Consider the following 24,038-nt stretch of genomic DNA (forward strand, 5'->3'; position numbering starts at 1 on the left):
TGTATGTCTCTTAATTGCTTATAAATTTGGATATTAGATATCAAGATTTGATGCTATTTTCTCACTGTACTGTTTTCTAATTCTTCATTGATTTTATTTCAATTGTGTTTGATTTTACAAAGTCAAAATTATTTCTTTATATTCTGTCATTTGTTTGGTTAAGAATTCTGTCCCAAGTATTGCAAAAGATACTTGATCTGATTCTTTTCTAATTGGGGGTGAAGCAGAGAAAAGGGGCAAAAGTTTAAGATGTTGGTTTAAGCCTAATTTCTTCCAAACTGCTTTTTAACTTTTTTTAATTAAAAAGGAAAAGCAAAAAACCCAGAAAATTCTTTATCTTCTTGGGCTTATGAAATATTAGACTGTTTCCATTTTTTTCTTTTCAAGTTTGTTCTACTATTCTTTTTCTGTTTAAAATAAATAAGTACCAAGGAGTTTGGGTGACCTGTTTTAAAATTTTAATATGATTTCACAAAACACCTTAAATAAAAAACATTTAAATGATTGGATAAATATTGGTTTTGATTAGGCTTCAGTGCCATGCTAATAAAACTACAGAGATTATTGTATAGAACTAGAAAATGAATGAGAATTCATTTATAGGAACAAAAGATCTTAAGATTTTGAGGGAATTAATGAAAGAATAGAAAAGAAAGGGGTGGAAACAGTATCAGATCTTAAAGTATATTGTAAAGGAGTAATCATTAAAGCTGTTTGGTGTTGCTTAAGGAATAGGATGGTCATTGGAACAGATTAGGCACACTATATGTAGAAACAAGCAGGCACAGTAATCTAGCAATCCCACCTTTTTGGGGGATTTTTGGGGTTAAGAGCTCACTATTTGGCAAATGCTGGAAAATACTCTGGCAGAAACAAAGTGTAGAGACCCAACATCATCTTCCATGTACTAGTATAAACTCCAAATGGGCATGCTAATTAGACATAAACTCTGATAATAAAGATTTTAACAAAGGAAAAAGTTACCTGTCAGATTTGTAACCAGAGGAAGAGTTCGTAACCAAGCAGAAATTAGACTACCACAGAAAGTAAAATAGGCACATAAAATTTTTGCACAAATAAAACCAGTGCAACTAAAATTAAACGAGAAGTATGTAGATAGAGGGGGAACAAATGTTTGCAACAACATTCTCCAGTGAAGATGCTATTCCTAAGATATATAGGAAGCTAATTCAATTTTATTAGAATAAGAGCTGTTCTCTAGGTAAGAAAAGTAGTCCAAGGATATGTAAAGTGATTTCTGAGAAAGAAATTCATTCTGTATCCATTTTTTAAAAAAAAAATTATCTAAATAACAAATACAGAAAAGCAAATTTAAAACAATTCAGATTCTCCCTCATACCCATCAAATTGGCATAGTGAAAAATAGAAAAAATGATAAATGCTCAAGGGACTGTATAAAAACAGATACATTAATATGGTATTGGTGGAGCTATGAACAGTCCGGCCATTCCAGAGAGGAATTTATTTTTTCTTTTAAATAGTATTTTATTTTTTCCAATTACACATAAAGATAGGCTTAAATATTATATGCAATCTTGTAAAACATTTTTAAAATGTTTCAGTAGTATTTTATTTTCCAGATACATGTAAAAATGTTTTCAACATTGATTTTTCTTTTTAAATTATTTAATAATAGCTTTTTATTTTCAAAATACATGCAAAAATGTTTTCAGTATTCATTTTTCAAGGACAAAACCTTTTGTTCCAAATTTTTCTCCCTCTTTTTTCCCTGCACTCCTCCCCTAGATAGCAAGTAAGCTAATATGTTAAACATGTGCAGTTCTTCTATACATATTTCCACATTTAACATGCTGTACAAGAAAAATCAGTTGAAAAAGGGGAAAAAAAAGAGAAAGCAAGGGTTAAAAAAGTTGAAAATATTTTGGTGTGATCCATATTCAGTCTCCATAATCCTTTTTCTGGATGCAGATAACTCTTCATCACTAGTCTATTGAAATTTCCAAGAATCTACTCATTATTGAAAAGAGCCATGTCCTTCAGTGTTGATGTCACATAATCTTCTTGTTGCTGTATACAATATTCTCTTGGCTCTACTTACTTCACTTAGCAGCAATTCATGTAAATCTGTGCAGGCCTTTCTGAAATCATCCTGCTGATCGTTTCTTATAGACCAATAATATTTCGTAATTGAACATTTGTTTTTCTAAGACTTTATGTATCAAATTTTTTCCCTCTTTTCCCTTCTCCAAGATAGCAAGTAATCTGATATAATAGGTTAAATATGTGCAATTCTTTTAAACATATTTCCACATTTGTCACATTGTGCAAGAAAAATCATACCAAAAAGGGGGGAAAAAAAACAAATAAAAAGTGAAAATTCTGTGCTTTGATTCATATTCGATCTCCATAGTTCTCTTTGGATGCAAATGGATTTTTCTATCACGGGTTTACAATGTTGAGCCAAGTCCATTACAGTTGATGATCATTTAATCTTGTTACTATATACAACGTTTTCTTGGTTTTGCTCACTTCACTTGGCATCAGTTCATGTAAGTCTTTATAGGCTCTTCTGAAATCACTTGTTCATTATTTCTTAAATAGTATTCCATTATATTCTTATACCATAACTTATTCAGCCATTCTCCAACTGATGGGCACCCTCTCAGTTTCTAGTTCCTTGCCAGTACAAAAAGAGCTTTCACAAGCATTTTTGCATATGTGGGTTCCTTTTCTTTCTATGATCTCTTTAGGATACAGATTCAGTAGTGACACTACTAGATGAAAAGGTATGTATAGTTTTAGTTTTGTAGCCCTTTGGGCATAGTTCCAAATTACTCTAAAGAATAGTTGGATCATTTCATAACTACCAACAGTGCATTAGTGTTCCAGTTTTCTGCATCCCCTCCAACATTTATCATTATCTTTTCTTGTCATTTCAGCCAATCTGAGAGGAATCATATAAAACATTTCCATATTAGGTTGTGAAAAAGAAATAGAACAAAAGGAAAAAATACATAAAATATAGTTATTCCTAGTTGATTATCACATAATGCTATTTCTCTGTACAATATTTCTCCTGATTCAGTTCACTTCACTTTGCATCAATTCATGTAAGTTTCCAAACTTTTCTGAGAGCATCCATCCTCATCAGTTCTTACAACACAAGAATATTCCATCATGTTAAAAAAAAAAAAAAAACAGCTTGTTCAGCCATTCTCCAGTGATAGACATCCCCTAAATTTCTAATTTTTTGCCAAGATAAAAGCTCTTAAAACTTTTTGTATATACAGATCATTTTCCCTTTTATTATGCCCTCTTTGGAGGACATAATAAACTGTATGGTGATACTCTTTAGCCCAGCAATACTGTTATGAAGTCTATATCCATAAGAGACAGAAAATGTCTTATATGCAAAATAGCTTCTTTTGTGATAGGCATACTCTCAGCTTCCTTTTTTTTTTTTTTTTTTTTTTGCCATCAATTGGGGAATGACTGAACTAGTTCATGTTATGTAATGGAATACTACTGTACTATTTTAAAAAATGAGGAAGGAGGGATTGGTTTCAGAGAAACCTGGGAAGACTAGTATGAATTTAAACAGAATAAAATGAGCATAATCAGGAAGACAGTTTGTACAATAACATTATTATAAAGACATCTTCAAAAGATTTTTAAAACTGATCAATTCAGTGATCAACTATGATTGCACAAGACTTGAGACACATGTTATCCATCTCCTGGTAGAGAAGTAATGAATTTATGTTACAAGTAGGATTTGGGGGTGATAGCCAATGAGGGAATTGGTTTTGCTTAGTTGTGTTTTTCTTTCTTAATGAGAGGGGGGAGGCATTTAGAGGAGGAGGAGGATTCTTTATTGATTAAGAAAAAAAATTTAAACACAATTGGAACAGCTGACTCAATGGATTATTAAAAGAATGATTGATAAATATCCAAAAAATTAATATGTCTAATAATGCTATGCCCTCTTAAGTCATATTTTTTTTTATTATTTCTATCCCTTTGGTTATTTCAGTCGAACTATTTTGTCTAATTACAAAAAGCATCTGAGTAATTTGTATTATGTTAAATGTATTATAGTAGATAATATTATTTTAGTTATATTGATAAAGTCCAACCATGGACAACAAATAAATGACTTTAATTATTTGTTGCTCTTTATTTCTGTGGAGTTTTTAGTAGTTGATTTATGTAAATTTTATGTCTTGGTCCCTCTTTGTTTTGAAAATTTTACCATTGATCAATAGCAAGGAGGAAAATAACACACATGGCTCTAGAATCTTGTTTCTTTCCAAAGACTTGATCATACTAAACAATACTTTTTAAAATCATTTTGATTAATATTAATCATGCTCTTGCCATCTATTAGAAATGAGTAATGGTCCTCACTTTTGACAAATGTTAAAAGGTTCTTTCTCATTCCCTTGGCTATCAGTGAACAAAACAGTGGAATTGGAAAACAGTGGAAAATTCAGCCTCAGACAGTTACTAGCTACACAGATAGTGTGACCTGGGCAAGTCACTTAAACTCTCTTCCTCATTTTCCCCAACTGTGAAAATTGGGTTAAAAACACTTATCTAGCAGGGTTGTTGTGAGAATCAAATGAAAGATTTGTAAAGTGCTTAGTTAAATGACTGGCACATGCCAGATGTTTTATAATGCTTATTTCCTTCCTTTATTCTGGATAGATGTTTTAGAATGACAGCAGGTCTCTGAAAGGATACTCTTTAGCTAACTCCCAACACTTTAGGAGGAGATCCCCAGCCACTTTGATTTTCCAGATTTTACTGGATGATCTCTAACTTGGCAGCATACATTGAAAAATAAGGAACTGAGCGGAGGAGGAAGGGGAAGCAGCTAGGTGGAGCAGTGGATAGAACACTAGCTCTGAAATTGGGAGGACCCGAGTTCAAATCTGGTCTCAGACATTTAACACTTCCTAGCTGTGTGACCCTGGGCAAGTCACTTAACCCCAATTGCCTCAGCAAAAAAAAAAAAGAAAGAAAGGGAGAGAAAAATAAGGAGCGGCTATTTTTTTTTTTCTTAATAGTTCCAATTCATTTTTTCTTTTTAAAATAGTTTCATCTATTACTTAGCTAAATCCAAAGTATTCCATTTAGTCTCTCTCTCTCTGTTCTGTTTTATATTCTTCTATTCACCAGTCTTCTAGAACAAATCATATTTTTGCTTTGCCTTTTCAGATCATTTTTCTTCCCCACCCCTATCCCCCTTTGTTCCTTAAGGAAATTATCATTCTTCTTATCTTGCAGAGAAGAAAGACTTTCAGCCTTTTTATCTTCTTTTTTAGGTAATTAGTTAGTCATAGCAAAAGGACAATTACAGTACATACCAGTACATACCATTGTCATTACAATATTCTCTTTGCTTTCCATGTATGGATGGATCCTCATTCAAGCTTTTTTTTTTTTTTTTTTTTTTTTTTTTTTTTTTTTTTTAACCTTTTCTAGTGGCTCTTATGTGCAACTTTCCATAGAGAACTGAAATCCTTTTCATTTGCTTTTCTTTCATTCATATTCCTTAAGAAAAAATAACATTCTTGATAAGTTTATCTGCTCCATCAGTACTTGTCCAATCCTTTTTTATCTACTCTAGAACATTATTGTAACCCTTGTTATGTCTTTATTTCTACTGATTTGTTTCTCTCTGGATTTTCAAATTCAAAGACCTTTGTTCCAGTACTATCTCTGCCATTTACTAGCTGGCTGAATCCAAGTAAAGTCATTCAGATTTTGTTAATTTTACCAGTTTTCTTAGACATTTGTCCTTGAAATGTGTTTTATCTTGAATTCTGCTTTCCTTTAAATCAGATTACTTGCTAAGACCAGTCTATTCTTCTGTCAGTTTCTCTCTCCCATCTCCTTCCCATTCCTTCAGCCCCTAATCTAGTTGAATTTTTCCATCAGTCTTCTGGATTATTATAATACTGTCCATGTTGCTTTTCCTACAGTATGAGGTTAGCCTTCCCAGAGTGTACTTTTAGTCTTGAAATTTTCTCCCTCAATTGATCAATTTCAGTTGGAATTGTGTAGAGGGCACCTGACTTGGAGTCTAGTGAAACTTGTTTTTGAGTCATGTCTCTGACACTGTGTGATCAAGGCATCTAATCTTTCTTTCCCTCAGTTTCTTATTTGTAAAATAATCTTTATAATACCTGTAGCACTTATCTCACAGGATTATTTTGAAAATCCATTTCCCGTCAGCAGTTATGCTTGACTTCAACTCCATAGAATGTTTATTCTTGTTCAGACTTGTCCCACTCTTCATGTCCTTGTGGATCATAGTCTTCATAGGGTTTTCTTGACAAAGTACTGAAATGGTTTGCCATTTTATTCTCAGTAGATTAAGACAAATATGTTGTGACTTGTCTAGAATCTCACTGGTAGTAAATATCAGAGGTTGGATTTGAACGCAGATCTTCCTGACTCCAGTCCTAGCCCTCTGTCCACTGAGCCACCTAGCTGCCTTCTGCCATCACTGTGTTCCTAGTATTCCATGCCAGCTGCGTGTAACACTGTTTTCTATTCTTTCTTCTAACATTTAGCTCAGTACCTGGCACACAATAGGTGCGTAATAAATGGTGCTTATATGACTTACTGAGTTTTTATGATACTGATTTCTTTGTTCTGTCTGTGTGACTACTGTTTCTCAGTAATTTTTGCTGGGTCTTCATGTGTGACTCACTCTAGATGTGGATGTATCCCAGATTTGTGACTTGGGCCATCTTCTTTTTCTATATTCCTTTGGTGATCTCATTAGTTTCCATGGAATCAATTTATTATCTCCAGACAAATGACTCCCAAATCTAAGTATCTAGCCTTCATTTCACTTTTGAGCCATAGCACCATATCGCCAATTTCCCTATATATATTCCCAGTTGAATGTCCCAGAAGGATCATACTCTCATATTAAAACAGAATTTTTTATCATTCCCTTCCAAAGCCTACCCCCTTTTGGCTTTCCCTATTGTTGGAGGAGGCAGATAAGGTGGCTCCATGAATAGAGCCTGGAGTCAGGAAAACCCAAGTTTATATCTGGCCTCAGACACTAGCTATTGAACCCTGAGCATATCACTTAACCTTTGTTTGCTTTAATCCATGAAATGGCAAGCCACTCCAGTATCTCTGCCAAGAAAATCCCATAGGATAGTATAGTCCATGGAGTCATAAAGAGTGGGACATAGCTTGGTAATAATAAAATCACTGTTGAGGGTATTTGTTATTCTTTTGTTCAGCCATATTTGCAGTCAAGACCTCACTCACCCAACATACTCAGATAGTTGCCAGATCTTCTGTCTCCAGAACATCTCTCGCATATGCTCCCTTCTTTTCACTCAAAGTTAACCAATCTAATTTCTGTCTTTCCTGAACTAGTTATCCCTTCCAACATCACAATTTTCCCTATTACAGTTTCAGTATATCATAAGTTGGCATAAGAAGTTAAATGGGAATTTTGGGGAAGCTGCAGATGGCATGTGAAGGCCAGCAGACTGACACAAAAAATGTTTAGAAATTCAGAAATGTAAGAAACACGTATAGTCATATAGATCATATATATAGATCAAGCAACACTTGATCTTTTATCTGTCTTTTATCTAGTACCATAATAGAGACTTCTCATCTGGTTTGAAGGGAAGGTCAAAAAAATTTTACTTGCATTTTCTAGATGACAAGAGGGCATATTCCTTACTATCATGTGGAAGACACAAGTAATTAATCTTCCTATCTGAAGTTTCTCTCCATTTTAATCCATCTTCCATTTATCCATCAACATGATTTGTAAAAATTATTATAACAGAGTTTGAGGGCAGTGTAACAATAATATTTAGACACTATTATCATGATTCCATATTTTTTCTTCTCTTCTTCCCCCCTCCCCCCCCAAAAGCAATTGGGGCTAAGTGACTTGCCCAGGGTCACATAGCTAGGAAGTGTTAAATGTTTGAGACCAGATTTGAACTTGGGTTCTTCCTTCAGGGCTGGGGCTCTATCCACTGTGCTATTTTGCTGCCTCCCATATTTTCTCATTAGATGAAATAGAATTGACAGTAAAGAACACCAAGGTGCAGAAAACAGCCTGATTGGATCAAATGTATATGGAGCTGTTGGTGCCAACACAGTGAGAACTTTTAGAAGCTTAGTGTACAAGGTAACTTAAGGAGAAGAAAGTACCAAAAGTAAGGGAAAAAAATATTAAAGCTTACTCTCAGTGACCCTTTTTTCCAATATGAATATCTGTATGCTCACTGTCTTAAATAAAATCTTTGTGAGTTATTTTTAGACAAATTGAACATCTCAATGTGTGTATTAGTATAATAAACCAAATTGGCTTTTGAAAGTGGTATAAAACAGTGGAATGCATCTAAACCCATTTCACAATTAATTGAAAAATGTAGTGTATGCGGTCCCATTGTGTTTATTGCTAATTATAGAAAATTTACCAAAAAAAAAATTGATTTATTCGGAAAAATCTACAGTTTTTTTTTTTTAAATAACAAGTTGTCTCCTATCCATATATCCAAAACATTCAAAAATTTTTGAGTGGTAAAGCAATAGAAATAACCCTGTTCAAATATCAAATGAACCTTAAACTTAGTGCTCTTTAAGAGTGTTTGTTACCATGGTGAAGGAAATCCAGCACAGTGTCCAAATTAAACAGGGAAACTCTGTGGGTGTAACAGTGTGCTGATTACACCAAAACTCTAGAACACTGGAGAGCCTTCTGAAAGAGATCTGTGATGCTTAAGAGGATATTGGCCGGTGCCCATTCATCTTGGAAAGACTAAGAATTGACTGAGAACCTCTGTTGCCCAGATTACAACATACTTTTGAATGGATACCCTACAGAATTTTTGATTAGTATGTATATTTGACAATCAGTACATTTGACCATGAATCTGAACCTCACCCCTTTACTCCCCTCTCTCCCCCTCTTCCCCCCCCAATTAAACATAAGGAGAGTGGAGTTGTTTACTTTGAGGAAATTTCAAAACTCCTTTGTGGAGGACCCTCAAATTTCTCAGGAAAAAAGACATCTTTTTAATATCAATATTCTGTTAATTTGGCTTCACATGTGAAATGCTACAGTCTTTAAAGTTACTGCCACATGGGATGGTGGAGACTCTCAGGAAGAGTGAGCAGGCTGCACATATAGTCAGTAAAGAATTTTCTTGGGGAAAAAAACAGAAGTAAAAGATGTTATCAAATTTGATAGGAAAAGAGACTTTGGACTACTTGGTCACATGACAAGGGTGAGGAAATATAGATGGATAGATTGTAAGGTTGATCCTCTAGTATCCTGGCCATGACAAGGGAAAAGTGGTCCTTACCATAGTGGGAGTGCCCTCATTAATACATTTATGAGAGAAACTGGAAGTAAGATCATGAGGATACATTTAATGGATTGTGATATGGTGTTTTTTAAAAATTCAAGAAAAATTTAGATGAACTGATGCTAAATGAAGCAAGCAGAACCAGGAAAACATTGTACACAGCAACAAGATTGTGATGATGAACTATAATAGACTTGGTGGTTCTCAGCAATTAAGTGGTCCAAGGCAATTAATGCCAGCATTTTAATAAAAGGATGGTCAATTTGGTCATCTCTCTTAATTTAAGATTGATTTAAGACCGTCATGATAGTGGAGTGTTCAAAAAGATGATCAACTCTAATTAACACAATGAGAGGTGGAGTTTACAAAGAAATGGGCTTACCCCAATGAGGGGCTTGTGGTAACATCAATGAATGTTCTGGTGACAAAATTATGATTTATTAATGTTGGATTTATATAGCTATTTTATACACACTTATATCCTTGGGGTGTGTGTGTGTGTAAATAAATAAATTTCTTGGGTGAAAAGGGTCACAAGTAGAAAAAGTTTAAAAAAGCCGTAAGATAAAGGAGAAAGTTAGCTCAATCTCCTGAGAATGAAGTCTTGATTTCTTTCCTTTTCAAAATACTATTTTTGTTTTTCCAAATAAATGATGCCTTTAAATGAATATAGAAAAGGGGAAAACAATAAATCTCCTCAAATCATTAGTTATTAATAATCATTTCTCTCATCAACATCATTTCAAAGAACTTGGAAATCAGTGAGATCAGAGATTTGTTTGACTACTATATAATAAACACCTTGTTGGCATGCTAATTTGATATTTTGCTATGGATTCTACTCTTAGAATAGGTGGACTATTAAAATTTTTTTCTGAAAAATATCTATATTCAGCCTTTAAAAATACTTTGTATTTGAATATTGCAATATTCCCAATATTGCAAGTCAAACTGGAAAGTTATTCAGCTTCCTCATTCTTTCCCTTTATTTCATGTGTTGGTTCCATGATTAGAGCAGATAGATTGCTAAAATTGCTTCCAAATTGAAAACCCTGTAATAAGTACTGTCTTAAATGGAGACACAGCAGCCTAAATTTTGTCTGCCTTTTGTGTAAATACATGTATTTGCACACACAAATGCAATGCTTTTTTTCTTTCTTCTCTATCCTGACCCTTCAGTCAATAGAAGTAAAAGTAATTGGTAGGCTTTTTTGTTTGTTTTTAAAATCCTTCCCTGACATGGAAAGTCTGAGTCTTTTATTTTAGGAAAAGATTCTAAAGTTTTTCAAGGGCTTTATATAGAATGTATTACAGAAAACTCATAGAAAATATTTCTTTTGGATTTTGAGAGACCAGTTCTCTTGATCCATTGTTTTATGCAATCTATATTCTTTCCTTGACTTGTTCTTCTTAGATAGAACTCTTTCTCTTCTGCCTTTGATTGTCTCTTTTATATGTCTAAAATGATGTTCTTTGCTGTGGGCTTCCTGTGAGACTCAACTAAAATGATACCTACTCCAGAAGGTTTTTTTCCTAATACTCTCTGCTACTACACTGCAGCATACTAGTAGTACACCTTCCCTCACAAGTTTAACTTCCATCCATTATATATTTGTCTCACTACACGTTCTTATTTATATATATAGAGAGAGAGAGAGGGAGAGGGAGAGGGAGAGGGAGAGGGAGAGAGAGAGAGAGAGAGAGTGTGAGAGTGAGTGTGTGTGTGTGAGTGTGTGTGTCAGAGTCTTGCCATTACAATTGTATGCCCTTTGAAGGCAGATAACTGTTCTCTCTTTTTCTTTCTATCACTAAGGCTTAGAATAATGCCTGGCACATATAAAAATTTGATAAATATTCTCTCATTTCTAATCTGTTTTCTCCCTTTATTTTCTTTGTGATATAAGCCTCAACTTGTAAACACTACATACAGCTTCCCGGTAATGTGTATATTTAAGGAAAATAGTGATGTAAGTCCAAAAAGAATTTTACTTATAAGTAGACATAAGTATTTCATTTTCTATTCATATCTTAGAAAAGATTAAAGTCTTATTCAGCTTTTCTTTCTTTCTTTCTTTCTGTCTGTCTGTCTGTCTGTCTTTCTGTCTGTTTCTTTCTGTCTATTGCAATTAGGGTTAAGTGACTTGTCCAGGGTCACACAACCAGGAAGTATTACGAGTCTGAGAACAGATTTGAATTTAGGTCCTCGTGACTTCAGGACTGGTGCTCTATCCACCGTGCTACCTAGTGCTACCTAGTTACCGCTTTCTTTCAGCTTTTCATTGTTGTATAATAGTTACTTTAGGTTTCCAAAGGCTATGCAGGTAGAAAATGAACTATGACAAGGTTTTAGTTATTTCTGACAATCATATATCTGTTATCCAGAGGCAAACCTCTTTATTCTTAGGGGCTCATTACCACAGTTGGCCTCTAAATGAATTTTTTCCAAATGGTATTCAGAGGCCTGGAGTTTTTAATCTGTGTTGTTAGAGAGGAATACTTATACCAAATTAAACTGTAAGTTCTGAATCTTAGGTTAAAAAACTTAGTTCCGTTTTTTTGGGTTCATGTGATTTTAACCTAGAGTGACATCATAGAAGTTTTTTCAGAGTACAGAAGAAATCCATCTTGCAATTTAAAATTTGCCACAGATAGTCCGTTTGAGTTGACTGTTAGTGGAAACTTTTTGTGATAAATGTAAAACTGGGTCTTTTTTTCTTATATTCCATGAGAATTTACCTTCTTCCTATTCTTTCTGAAAGTATTTCCACTTTAACTTTGTACTCTTTTTGTCCTTTTTACTAGCTTGTTTCTCTTAATCTCTTACCCTCTTTTCTTGTAATGATTGTAATCATATTCAATTTGAATATATTGTATCTTCCCATTGAATAAATGATCAAGACCCCAGCTGTTTCTTTGTAGGTTGAGTTTTACTTTATAGTAGCCTAACTCTGTCTGAGGGCATAGGAAGTATATTGATAGCATTTATAAAGACCTCTTTTGTAGAGGACTGCATACTAAACAACAATAGTTGTATTTTAATGTAGATAAGTGGCAGATAACCCAAGAAATCAGAATGGGTACGATGCATATTAGGATCTCACAAAATGTGTAACAATGGCTGAGAGTTTCTGTTGCCATCCCTGTTGTTATTTTTTAATGTGTTCTGGTTACCTAATGATTTCTTAACAAAACTATATTTCTGTGATATTTTTCTCTATATTTGCCTGGAATTATTTTGACACCATTGTTGATTTCTGTTTGTTACTCCTTTCTGTACTTGTAGTTAAAAAAAAAAAAAAACTTCTTGCATGAAAGCCTCCTTTTTCATTATAAAAGAATGGAACTTTGTTCTCTTTAAATTAGGAGATGTGGTGAAAATAAGAATTTACATTTGTGCCAAACCTTTAAAATATATAAACATTGCATAGATCATTCACTTTCTGGAGTTCCTATGATCATGTGTTTTCTTTTGTAAATGATCTTTGGAATTATGAGTTTGTGTTCTTATGTGTTAACAGGAGGTTTCCATGACCATAGAATATTATTTTCTGAGCATTTGCCAGTGAATAAAGAAATATTTTCTCTATTGAATTTGCCACCAAAAAAACCACCTCTTAAATTTCCTCAGAATTAATGTGTATTTCATTAGTTATCTAATGATCTTATTTTTTTTTATATTAAAACAAATTAAAGCCTAGTTCATATAGGTTCTTAATGATTTCCATATACATTTTTTTCCTTCTAAGAGACATAGCTAATAGTTTCTTTGAGGATATTTGAGTCTAACATCCATCTATATAACCTTTAAGATTTGAGATAGTACTTTGAAGGAAAAAAGTACTGTGATGGAGAAATAGTGAACACTTGTAAATTTAGCAATACTATTGTGGGTGTTTTCAAACTCTTAGTTTTCTGATTGGAGATAGTTGTTGCCACTTTCATTTGTTTATTTGGTGTTTTTAAATGATTGTTGATTTTCTTCCAATCTCTAGATTCTTCAAATACTTGAAATATCCAGACTATCCCTCATGGGGTTGATTCTCCATATTGGTGCAGTTAGCCATGAACTATCCTTTTCTTCTCCCTCTTTTTCCCAGATCTCTCCCGGGTCCAATTCAACACCTCTACCTGGCCATCCTAACAAGGTGATTTGTGAAAGGGTGAGACTTCAGAGCCTGTTCCCTCTCATCCCAAGTGATCAGGATACTACAGTTCAAGAGGATGCCCACTTCAAAGCTTTCTTCCAGGTTCTTATATATGTTTACCCTTCCCCTACTATAGGGTATTAGTCAGATGAATTCTAGGTTATTTCTGGGAAGGCTTGACATGAAGATGAAAATCATTAGGTCACTGTAGGCTAACATCTTACTACTTAATTTCTGATGTGTATAAGTATGGATCTTCTTTCCACAAATTATTTCTTTGTTATAGCTAATTCTGAAGAATGATTATCTTCTCTTGAACAGCTTTCATATATTCCTCTAATTCTCTTGGCCTGCTTCCTGACCTTTTTGTCCCATAATCACTTATCTTATAGGCATAATTAACCTATAAGAAGGTAGAGGGTGACCTATAGGAAGTGTAGTGATTTTTAGCCAAGGTAAATGAAAATATATGGGGGGTAGGGCAATTCGAACATTCCCTGTTTTTGTTTTTAATCATCATAGCTGCTCACTAAGCACCCACAGTTCGTTAGATGATGGCCATTCAAAAAAAATTCATTTTTGCTTTGGAGTTCATATGCTTAATGCAGAGTTAATGACATTAGAATTTTGAGGTTAATCTCTTATATTAAAAATCAAAAAACAATTCTTAAGAATTATAGACATATTAAATACATATTTAATTGACTCTTGGCTAGACTTAGAATTTAAGTGATATGCTTCCAAGAAAACCATATGTATATGAAGATATATTCCTTACTTTTAAGAGTTTCTTAAAAATACAATGCTTGTTTGAAGGATATATACCTGTAGCTGGATATGCACTTGGAAAACCTTCATCTGATTATAATTTTGATATGGCAATGGAATGTATCTGCTTTATATAATGAATAATGAATGTGTTAAGTATAGGAATAAGCTCTGGGAGATGAGCTAGAGATCAACTTACAATTTTTACTAATGCTATTAACAGTTAAGCAACTTTTTGAAATTATTGCTGTTTTGGGGAGGGGGGAGAATTCAAACCACAAAAAACCCCTCTTAAAAAATTGTTGAGGCAAAACATCCACACATTGGTCTTATCCAAAAAATGAATGCTGCGTTCCATATCGTTAGCTCTTTGCCAAGATGTAGTGAGAATGATTCTTTATCAGTCTTTTAGGGTCATTATTTTTCATTGTTTTGGTCATGGTTCTTAAGTTTCTCAGTTTTCCTTTGGAACGTTTCTCCTAGGTCTGCTCACTTCACACTTCCTCATCACACTCATATATACCATAATTTGTTCAGTAATTCTCAGTTGGTAGGCCCTCCACTTTGTTTCCATTTATTTGCTTTAACAAAAATTACTGTTGTAAATATTTTTCTGAATGAGGCATGGCCCTCTTTATGTCCTTGAGATAAATTCCTAGTAGTAGTAGTATTAATAGGTCAATAGCAATTATCTGATTATGGGAGAATGGGGGTTAAAGTTTCAAGGTGTATTCCAAAATGTTTGGTTCAATTTATAGCCTTACCAAATATCTGTCTCTCCAGTGCCCTTCTAACATGTCATTTTCCTTTTTTGTCATCTTTACCTAATAAATTGGGTATGAAGTGGAACTTCTTACTACTATTGTAGAATTAAAACAACAACAACAGCAACATGGTTGTTGATAGCTTACCTTATTTTGAGAACTGATTTTTTGTTGACCATTTGTTTTATCTGAAGAATGGTGCTTGTAATCAAAATTGTCTGTTTACTCTCCTTTCATTCTCTCCTCCTCCCCTTCACCACCCTTGTTTGGTCAGGAATTCTTTCCATAATTGGCCATAATTGTAAGAGGTATTTCCTTTCTGTTTAGGATATCAATCTATATATGTAGCTCATGTATCCATTTGGAGATTATGATGACATATTGTCTGAAATATTGTGGGCAGTAACAGTCATAGTGTGCCTATATTAATAAGCTTGTAAGTGGCATTAAAGTAGTAAATTAATCCACTTTGACATCCTAGACATCTACTTTGAAAATGGAGTTATGTAGGTTAGTACACTCAGAATTTTTTGTAAATGAAATGCCTTAAGGCAAATTCATATTCTAGTTTTTCAGGTGGTAGGGGATGCATACTATCTTTAAACATTGATGTACCATTGATTATTCATCTTATGGTACAGCTTTAATGTAAACTCTCTTTTCCTTGATAATTGTTTATTAATCAAATCATAAAGAAATTAGACTTTGACCTAAGTTCTGTATTTTGCAGTCTATAGAGAAAAAAAATAATAAGTGAAAAATGGACAGCCCTAGTTAGAATCTATAATTATTAATACCTTGATCTTGGAGAGGCAGTGTGAATGAATTGTAAGCTAGGCTTAGAAATTAATAAAAAGAAGAAAATAGGCATGGTTTCATTTGGGAAGTTGATCTTTCAGTAGTCACAAGTAGTTCCCTAAAAGAAAAATCTATCTTTTTAGTATTAATATTCTTTTAAAATCAGGGAACACCAATGTTGGAATTGGAATTGTAGGCAATAGAGGCATGTATGATGGAGTAATGCTTCCTAGTAACAATGGTAACTTGTTTGTAAGAAGTGCCATTTTAAAAATCCAAGAAACATATGATCAGAAAAAGGGATTGGTCATGCTTGTATTGAAAGCAAGGTATCATATATGATAGATAGCTTATGTATTATATTGTTACTCAAGGAATTTTGGCTTAGATGAATTATAAGTTGGATGATTTCTTTATGTAGAATTTCTAGAAAGATACAAGAAGGTGCTTAGAATTGGAGAATATGAATGATTTGTGACCTGTAATGTTGGAGTTATTCCTTTTACCAGTGGTGTAAGCTTACTTAATGCACAGAGTATTGTTTCGAAGGTATTCAAGATATTTTTAATACTATACATATCTCACATAAATAAAACTAAAGCTCTTTGAGGAGTCCTCAGTTTTTAAGAGCGTAAAGGGGTCCTGAGATAAAAAGTTTGAGAACCACTGGTTTACATTAATAAGGATCAAAGATTTTTTAAAGTATAAATTTGTAGCCCTTTTTTTAATCAACCAAAAATCTGCTTTCTTTTACCATACCAGTCTCTCCAACTGAGAACATAAGAAAAACAAAATCCATTATACAGATACCTAGTCACTCAAAAACAAATTTCCACATTCACCATATCAAAAAAAAAAATTTTTTTTTTTAATTTAGCATTTGGAGTCCTTTCCCTCTATCATGAGGTGAACAGCATGTTTCATACAAATTTGTATTGGTCATTACACTGATAAAAGATTAGCACAATAGTATTCCATTGCACATATTATAACTTATTCATCCTAGTGTCCAGTTTATAGGTACTCACTGAGATTCCCATTCTTTGCCATGTCAAAGAGCTATAAATATTTTGCTGCATCCTTAGTTTGTTTTGCTTAAGAGTAATACTTTCCTTGATCCACTCTTTGAAATTGCTCCTCTTCCATTGTCTTCTTTCCTTCCTATTTCCTCATTGAGTAAAAGGTAGCATTTAAGTATTCTGAAGAGGATGTTAGAACTACTAAAAGATTGGGAATTTGCCAAAGTATTTGAGAATTGATTGCATCTATTTTTAACTAATGTGATTTTGAACTTTAGCTGTAGAAGACATCATTGTAGTATAGGCAATATAAATATATTAACACCTACTTCCCAAGATTATTGTGTGGCAAGTAGGATACTATTTGGAAAGCATTTTGCACAGTGCCTGCCACGTAGTAGCTAGCTGTTTGGTAGCTGAATTTCATTTTGCTAATAAAACTAAGGAGGCATGGTTTAACTTTTTTCAAGTAGTAACAGTATTCATAATGGCTAAATGTTTGTTATAATTGTCTTTCTTTTAAAAATTATACAAGAAACAGAAAGTTGCCAATTACTGGAGAGACTATTTAGTTGAACCTCTACCTAAGAATCCCCTCTATTGGGTGCTAAAGATGGTTATCCATGGCTTTTTTTTTTTCTTTGTTTTGTTTTAATCTATTTGAGTTTCTGACATTTTACTTTTATAAGATTGTTTTCCATTTTTTTCCCCTTTCTTTCCCTCACCCCTCCCCAGGAGAGCAGGCAATCATATATAGGTTATACATGTCCAATCATATTAAGCATATTTCTACATTAGTCATCTTGTGGAAGAAACATTTCAGTAAGGGGGGGAGGGACCATGAGAGAAAAACATCCCCTCCCAAGATATGAACATAGTTGCACTACTTCAATCTACATTGAGATTTGATAGTGCTTTCTTTGAATGTGGATAGCATAGGAAACTCATTTATTATAAATCTCTTTTGTACTCAATTGCTCCTACTTCTGGAGCTTGTTAGAGTAACTAGGAAAAGAATTTTTTTTTTCCTTTCCATATGAGAACTTTGCAGTTATCTGAAGTTGGCAATTCTCATAGCAAATGATTTTGTGTTCCTTGTTTGGGTCCCAGGGCTGGATGTTCTCAGCCCCTGACACTAGAGAAAGTAATTAAAGGCAGAATAGACATTAAGAAGAAGAAAACTATTTGATGACATAATGGAATACTTAGAAAATGGTAGTCAATTAGCAAATAAGACAAATGGGACATCTTCAGTCACATTTTAGGGTACCGAACTAACTTACAGAAAGCAGTAGGATTTTTCTATATACTAAAAAAATCCAAAAGCAATAAAAGAGAGGGAAGTCCTTTTCAGATTAACTACAAAATGCATAAAGTATTTGGGAGGAAATCTACCAAAGCAACCGTAGGTTTAATTTAAAATAGTCCTTAAAAGAAATTTAAAAATGAATGAAGGCATAGTCAGTGCTTGTGGTTGCACTATGCAATATAATAAAAATGGCAATACTGTAATAGTTAATGTGCAGTTTTAATGGTATGCCTAACAGACTATAAAGAGAAACTTTCTAGTTTTAGATAAGGATAACAACCAGATTAATTAGGAATAATACGAGGTTTGTAAGATGTGCAAAGGAAATAATGCAGGTAGGAAGAATAGAACATCTAGGATTTATAAGTATCTTTTTTAAAAAAAAGAAGTAGATGAATGGAACAGTTTAGACTATGGAGAATCAGAAATAATGAAATTCAACAGCTCTTTTTTCAGTAAACCAGAAAGCAAATTATTTAAGAAAGAATTTTGTATTAAAAAAAAAAGAATTTTGTATTTAATAAGAATTAGAAAGTCTGGAAAGCAGAATGCTATGTATTAGACTTTGACTAATAACTTAAAACATTTTCCAAAAATTCAAAATGGATATCTGACCAGCTTTATTTAAAGATCATACCATTAAAAAAAATTAGAATATGAGATCATATATTTTTTACAGTTCTGAATTGAGACAAATTCTTAACAAGGGATATAGGTAATTACAAAAGATAAAAATAGTCTTGATTACCAAAAAAAAAAAAAAAAAGGAAAGCTTTAGCAAAAACAAAGTTCATGTACCTAGGATAAAAAGGGAAGTGGCTGAGTGTGAGGAAAAAAAAAAATCCATGTATCAAATGTACCAAGCTATATAGACCACTAAAAGAAATATTTAAGACAAAAAGCCATTCCTCAAAAAGTAAGTGGTAAAAGGATATGAACAAATAGTTCTCAGAAGAATAATTATAAGCTGCTAAACAGTTAATGAAATATTAAACAGTTCTTTCATATGAAAGAATGCTCCAAATTACTGATAATAAAAAAATGCAACAAAATAATCCTAAATTCCCCTAACAAAGAAGAGATGCTTTTTCTAATTTTTCTAGGATTATGCTTCAGTTTTTGTGATCATAATTATCACAAAGCAATCACTTAAATTTTATTTTGCTTTTGTTTTACAGTCATATTGTTTTACTGATTCTGCTCCATTTGTAGTTTCATGGAAGTTTCTCCACATTTCTCTGAATATTTCATATTTATAATTTCTTATAATACTTCATTTATGTACTATAATTTATTTAGCCATTACTCAAATGAAGTCACTTAGATTCCAGGTTTTTGTTATCAATGTATTTTTTTCTCTCTGACTTTCTAGATATATGGTATTGTCTTTGGATCAAAACAAATTAACTTTCCCTTACATTATTTCAAACTGTATTTTAGAATGATTGGATCAATTTATAGTTCTATTATTAATGACATGATGTACCACAGTTCTTCCAACACTGATCATTTCCATTTCCTGTCATCTTCACCAGTTTGCTGAGCATGAGTAAAACTTCAGAGTTTTGTAGTGTGTGTGTGTGTGTGTGTGTGTGTGTGTTTTAATTTTTTTTCAGTAATGCTTTGGGGGATAGTCTTTTATGTGGTTGCCAATAGTTGGCAGTATTTGAGGACTGTTTATGTTTGCTGTTAATCGATCAGGAAATGACTATTGGTCTAAAATACTCTTTTCCCACTCACTCAGCAATTTCCTTTTTCTTAACTGCCTTGATTTCATTGATTTAAAACCTTTTCATTTTATAGAATCAAAATTATTTAATCTTTTGTGATCTTTATCTTTCTCCTCAGCTGTCATTATTAAGATATCTTCATACATTTTTCTTTAAGTTGTTTTATGATGTGACTATAATAATGACATACATGGGGATATATATGTGTAGTAAATATATAAATAATTTATTGGAAATCACAGTGTCATGCTGCTTTAAGCCCCTTTTTAAACCAAATTACTTTTCACTTTTCCTAGTAGTTCTTGTCAAATTGAAAATATTTTCCCAAGTTAATTATGTTGAACCTTGGACTGTTATATTCAGGTATTTCCAATGTTTGCTTTTCTAATTGTGCTAATGTCCTTTTATTTAGTTGGTACAAAATAGTTTAATTGAATTCTGATTTAATATTACAGATCTGGAAGATCTTGCAATGTCTTCGATTTCTATTTTTTGTCTTGCTGTAGCTGTGTAGAGTAGTAGAGAGAGCTTTTTTTTTTTTTCTTTTAAACCAGAAAGACCAATGCTTATCTGACACATCTTGGCTTTGTGACTGTAAGCAAATTAGTTAAATTCTCAGTGCCAGAAGGTCCTGTCTTCTAGATTACTAGTGGGAATTTACTCATCCAGAATTCCTTAAACAAATGAAATGGCAAATCTAATCCTTATCCCTATTTAAAAAGTAAACCATTGGTAATTTTACAATAGCATTAACTTCACAACATTAAAGCAGAGAGCTCAGAAGAACATTAACTAGAAAAGGAGAGAGAGCAGGCTGGTGTGATGACAGGAGTGATGGAATACAGGTGAATTGCCAGATAGCTGATGTCAGGAGAAAATTGTTAAGGCTTTCAAAGATCTTCAGTTTTGGGGGAGCCTCTTGTAATAAACTTTTGGGGAAACATGGGTAAAAATCTTATGGAATAGACAGGCATGGATGAATTGCAGTCTGCATTATTTTAAGTCCCTTTCTTGGTGAGATAACATCCATTTTAGTAGAGAACTGAGGATACTATTACGTTATAATCTTATACCACAACTAATCTATTGCACAGTTACTTAGATGTATAGGTGATTTCAGTGATTTGCTATTAAGAATGAAGCAACTCTGCATATTTTACACAGAAGTATTTTTATATACCTTTTTATGATGATGCAGTTTTAGCAGTGTTTTTCAAAATGTTTTCCGATAAGATCAGGAGCGAAACAAGGATGCCTTTTATCACCGCTATTATTCAACATTGTACTAGAAACATTGGCTTTAGCAATAAGAAAAGAAAAAGAAATTAATTAGAATAGGCAATGAGGAAATAAAACTATCACTCTTTGGAGATGATATACTTAGAGAATCCTGGGAAATCATCCGTAAACCTGCTGGAGACAATTCACAGCTTTAGCAAAGTTGCAGGATATAAAATAAATGCACACAAATCATCAGCATTTCTATATATTACTGACAAAGCCCAGCATTTAAGAGATAAATTCCATTTAAAATTACTGTAGACAAAATAAAATACTTGGAGCGTCTACTTGCCAAGACAAACTCAAGAACTATATGAACACAATTACAAAACCGTTTACACACTAATAAAATCAGTTCTAAACACATGGAAGAATACCAATTCATGCTAGACTGAGCTAATATAATAAAAATGACAATTCTGTCTGTATTGGTCTACTTGTTCAGTGCCATACCAATCAAACTGCCAAACATCATTCTATAGAACTAGAAAAAATAATAACAAAATTCATCTAGAAGAACAAAAGGTCAAGAATATCAAGGGAATTCAATCCCTCTATTTTTGTCTGCCTGCACTTTTGATTTCCTTCACAGGTTAATTGTACACTATTTTAAAGTCCGATTCTTTATGTACAGCAAAATACTGTTTGGACATATATACATATATTGTATTTAATTTATACTTCAACATATTTAACGTGTATTGGTCAACCTGCCATCTGAGGGGAGAGGTGGGAGGGAATGAGGGGAAAAATTGGAACAAAAGATCTTGTAATTGTCAATGCTGAAAAATTACCATGCATATATCTTGTAAATAAAAAGCTATAATAATAATAAAAAAAGATTATCAAGGGAATTAATGAGAAAAAATACAGAGGATAGTGACTTAGCAGTACCAAACTTAAAACTATGTTATAAAGCAATAGTTATCAAAACCATTTGGCACAGGCTAAGAAATAAGAGTGGTGGATCAGTGGAATAGGTCAGATACTCGTGGCACAATAATCAAGGCCTATAGCAATGAAGTATTTGATAAACCCCAAACTCTAGCTTCTAGAATAAGAACTACTTGACAAAAATTGCTGGGGAAAACTGGAAAATAATGTCAGGATAATATGTGGACATAGACCTACATCTCATACTCCATACCAAAATAAAGTCAAAATGGATGCGTGATTAGTAGTCAGTGATCCAAAGCAATTCCAACAGACTTTGGGGAGAAAGCCACCCAATTGGTGTTGAGATGTTCTTTCCCAATATATCTGAAAGAAGAGACATAGCAAATGAGGAGGAAAAATCTAGATGTTATTAATGCCCCAAAAGGTGACCAAGAGACTTACAACAACCACCATTTTATATATGAAATTTTTGTGGAAATCATTTGTACTTTTATTGAGTTTATCACAAGTGCCATTTCTGTTGGCACTCATGACATATTAAGTTTTAGATTAGCTGTTTATTTTTATTTTGTGAGTAACAAATTTCAAAATCTTTTAGTTGCCATTCAGATGTTCAGTCCATAATTTGCCATGCTAAACCATAGCCATTCCTTCATTAAATGTTATAATCCAAAAAGTTCAGAAGCCGTGTCTACTTTAAAATTACAACTCAAAAATCTGGTCCTTCAAAAACATCATTAATATATGCATATGTGTCTTAATTTAATTGTTTTTCAGGTGCTTAAATTGTCTTACAATGAAGGGGGGATAGTTGTTGGAATCTTTACAAACATTTTTTTTTAATTTAAATTTTATTTTTATTTAATAATAACTTTGTATTGACAGAATCCATGCCAGGGTAATTTTTTACAGCATTATCCCTTGCACTCACTTATGTTTCGTTTTTTTCCCCTCCCTCCTTCCACCCCACCTCCCCCCCAAGATGGCAAGCAGTCCTATATATGTTAAGTATGTTGCAGTAGTACTTCCGGCCAAGATGGCGGAGAGGAAACACACTGTTGTGTAACTTCCGTGTTTTTCTCTCACTATCCATTTCATTTCATGCCTCTGAATTAATGCTCAACTGAAAAAAAACATACAATTACTTACCAAGAGAAACCATCCTTGAGACTCGTCAAGAAAGGTCTGTTTTTGCGCGAGGGTGGGGACGGTATTTAGATCGGAAGCAGTCTGCGGGCAGCAGCTGCAGCGAGAGCACAGAAAGCAGCTCAGAGCCGATCAGAGTAGAGAGGGGGTGGGGCGTGATCGCAGCCATCTCTGCGGGGAGAGCTTTGCTACAGGATTAGATACTTTGCTCCGGCAGCAGAGAAGCTAAAAACACCGGGGGTGAAGAATACAATCCCAAACAGCTGGAGTCTCTCGGGACCTGGCCACCCCTCCCCCACAGTGTCTCAGTGTGCTCGGATCTCAGAGCGCAAGCACCATAGCACAGTAGGACCCGTGCCTCACGACTACCCTGCCCTTCCCCCAAAGAAAGCAGCCTCCATTCAAGGGTTTTTTTCTTCTGTTTCTTTGATAGTTTGTCTTTGATTATTAGACAGAATGAGCAAGAAACTGAAAAAGAATTTAACCCTTGACAGCTTCTATACAGATAAAGAGCAGACTCCAAAGCCTGAGGAGACTAAAAACAAACAGTCCCCAGGTGATTCCCCAAAGGAGGAGATCATATGTTCCTCAGCACAGATGAATCTCATGGAGGAAATTAAAAAGGCTCTCACAAGGGAGCTAGAAGAAAAATGGGAAAAGGAGAGGGAGACTTGGCAAAAGCAGAGTAAGGCTCTGCAAAAGGAGAGGGAGGCTTGGCAAAAGAGCCTGGAGAAGTCAGTTAAAGAGAGAGTGGATAAAGAAACCAAATCCTTGAAAAATAGGATTGGTGAACTGGAAAGTATGTTGCAGTATATCCTAGATATAATACAT

General features: G+C 33.5%; 1 protein-coding gene across 9 annotated transcripts in view; it reads left to right on the top strand.

Annotated features, from left to right (window-relative positions):
* Positions 1 to 24,038, top strand: part of RNF38 (ring finger protein 38) — a 213,994-nt gene that overhangs the window by 150,920 nt on the left and 39,036 nt on the right. For 2 of the 9 annotated variants that reach the window (XM_051996138.1, XM_051996194.1), the window contains one exon: positions 13,448 to 13,597. The exons of 2 other annotated variants lie outside the window; for them this stretch is intronic. In XM_051996138.1, coding sequence (XP_051852098.1) covers positions 13,448 to 13,597 — 150 coding nt within the window. Of the gene's footprint in view, positions 1 to 8,806; positions 8,878 to 13,447; positions 13,598 to 24,038 lie in introns of those variants that run through there. 5 more of the 9 variants (XM_051996147.1, XM_051996203.1, XM_051996157.1 and 2 more) reach the window with 3 other exon arrangements.

Source organism: Antechinus flavipes, chromosome 1, assembly GCF_016432865.1.
Source record: "Antechinus flavipes isolate AdamAnt ecotype Samford, QLD, Australia chromosome 1, AdamAnt_v2, whole genome shotgun sequence".
Taxonomy (NCBI): domain Eukaryota; kingdom Metazoa; phylum Chordata; class Mammalia; order Dasyuromorphia; family Dasyuridae; genus Antechinus; species Antechinus flavipes.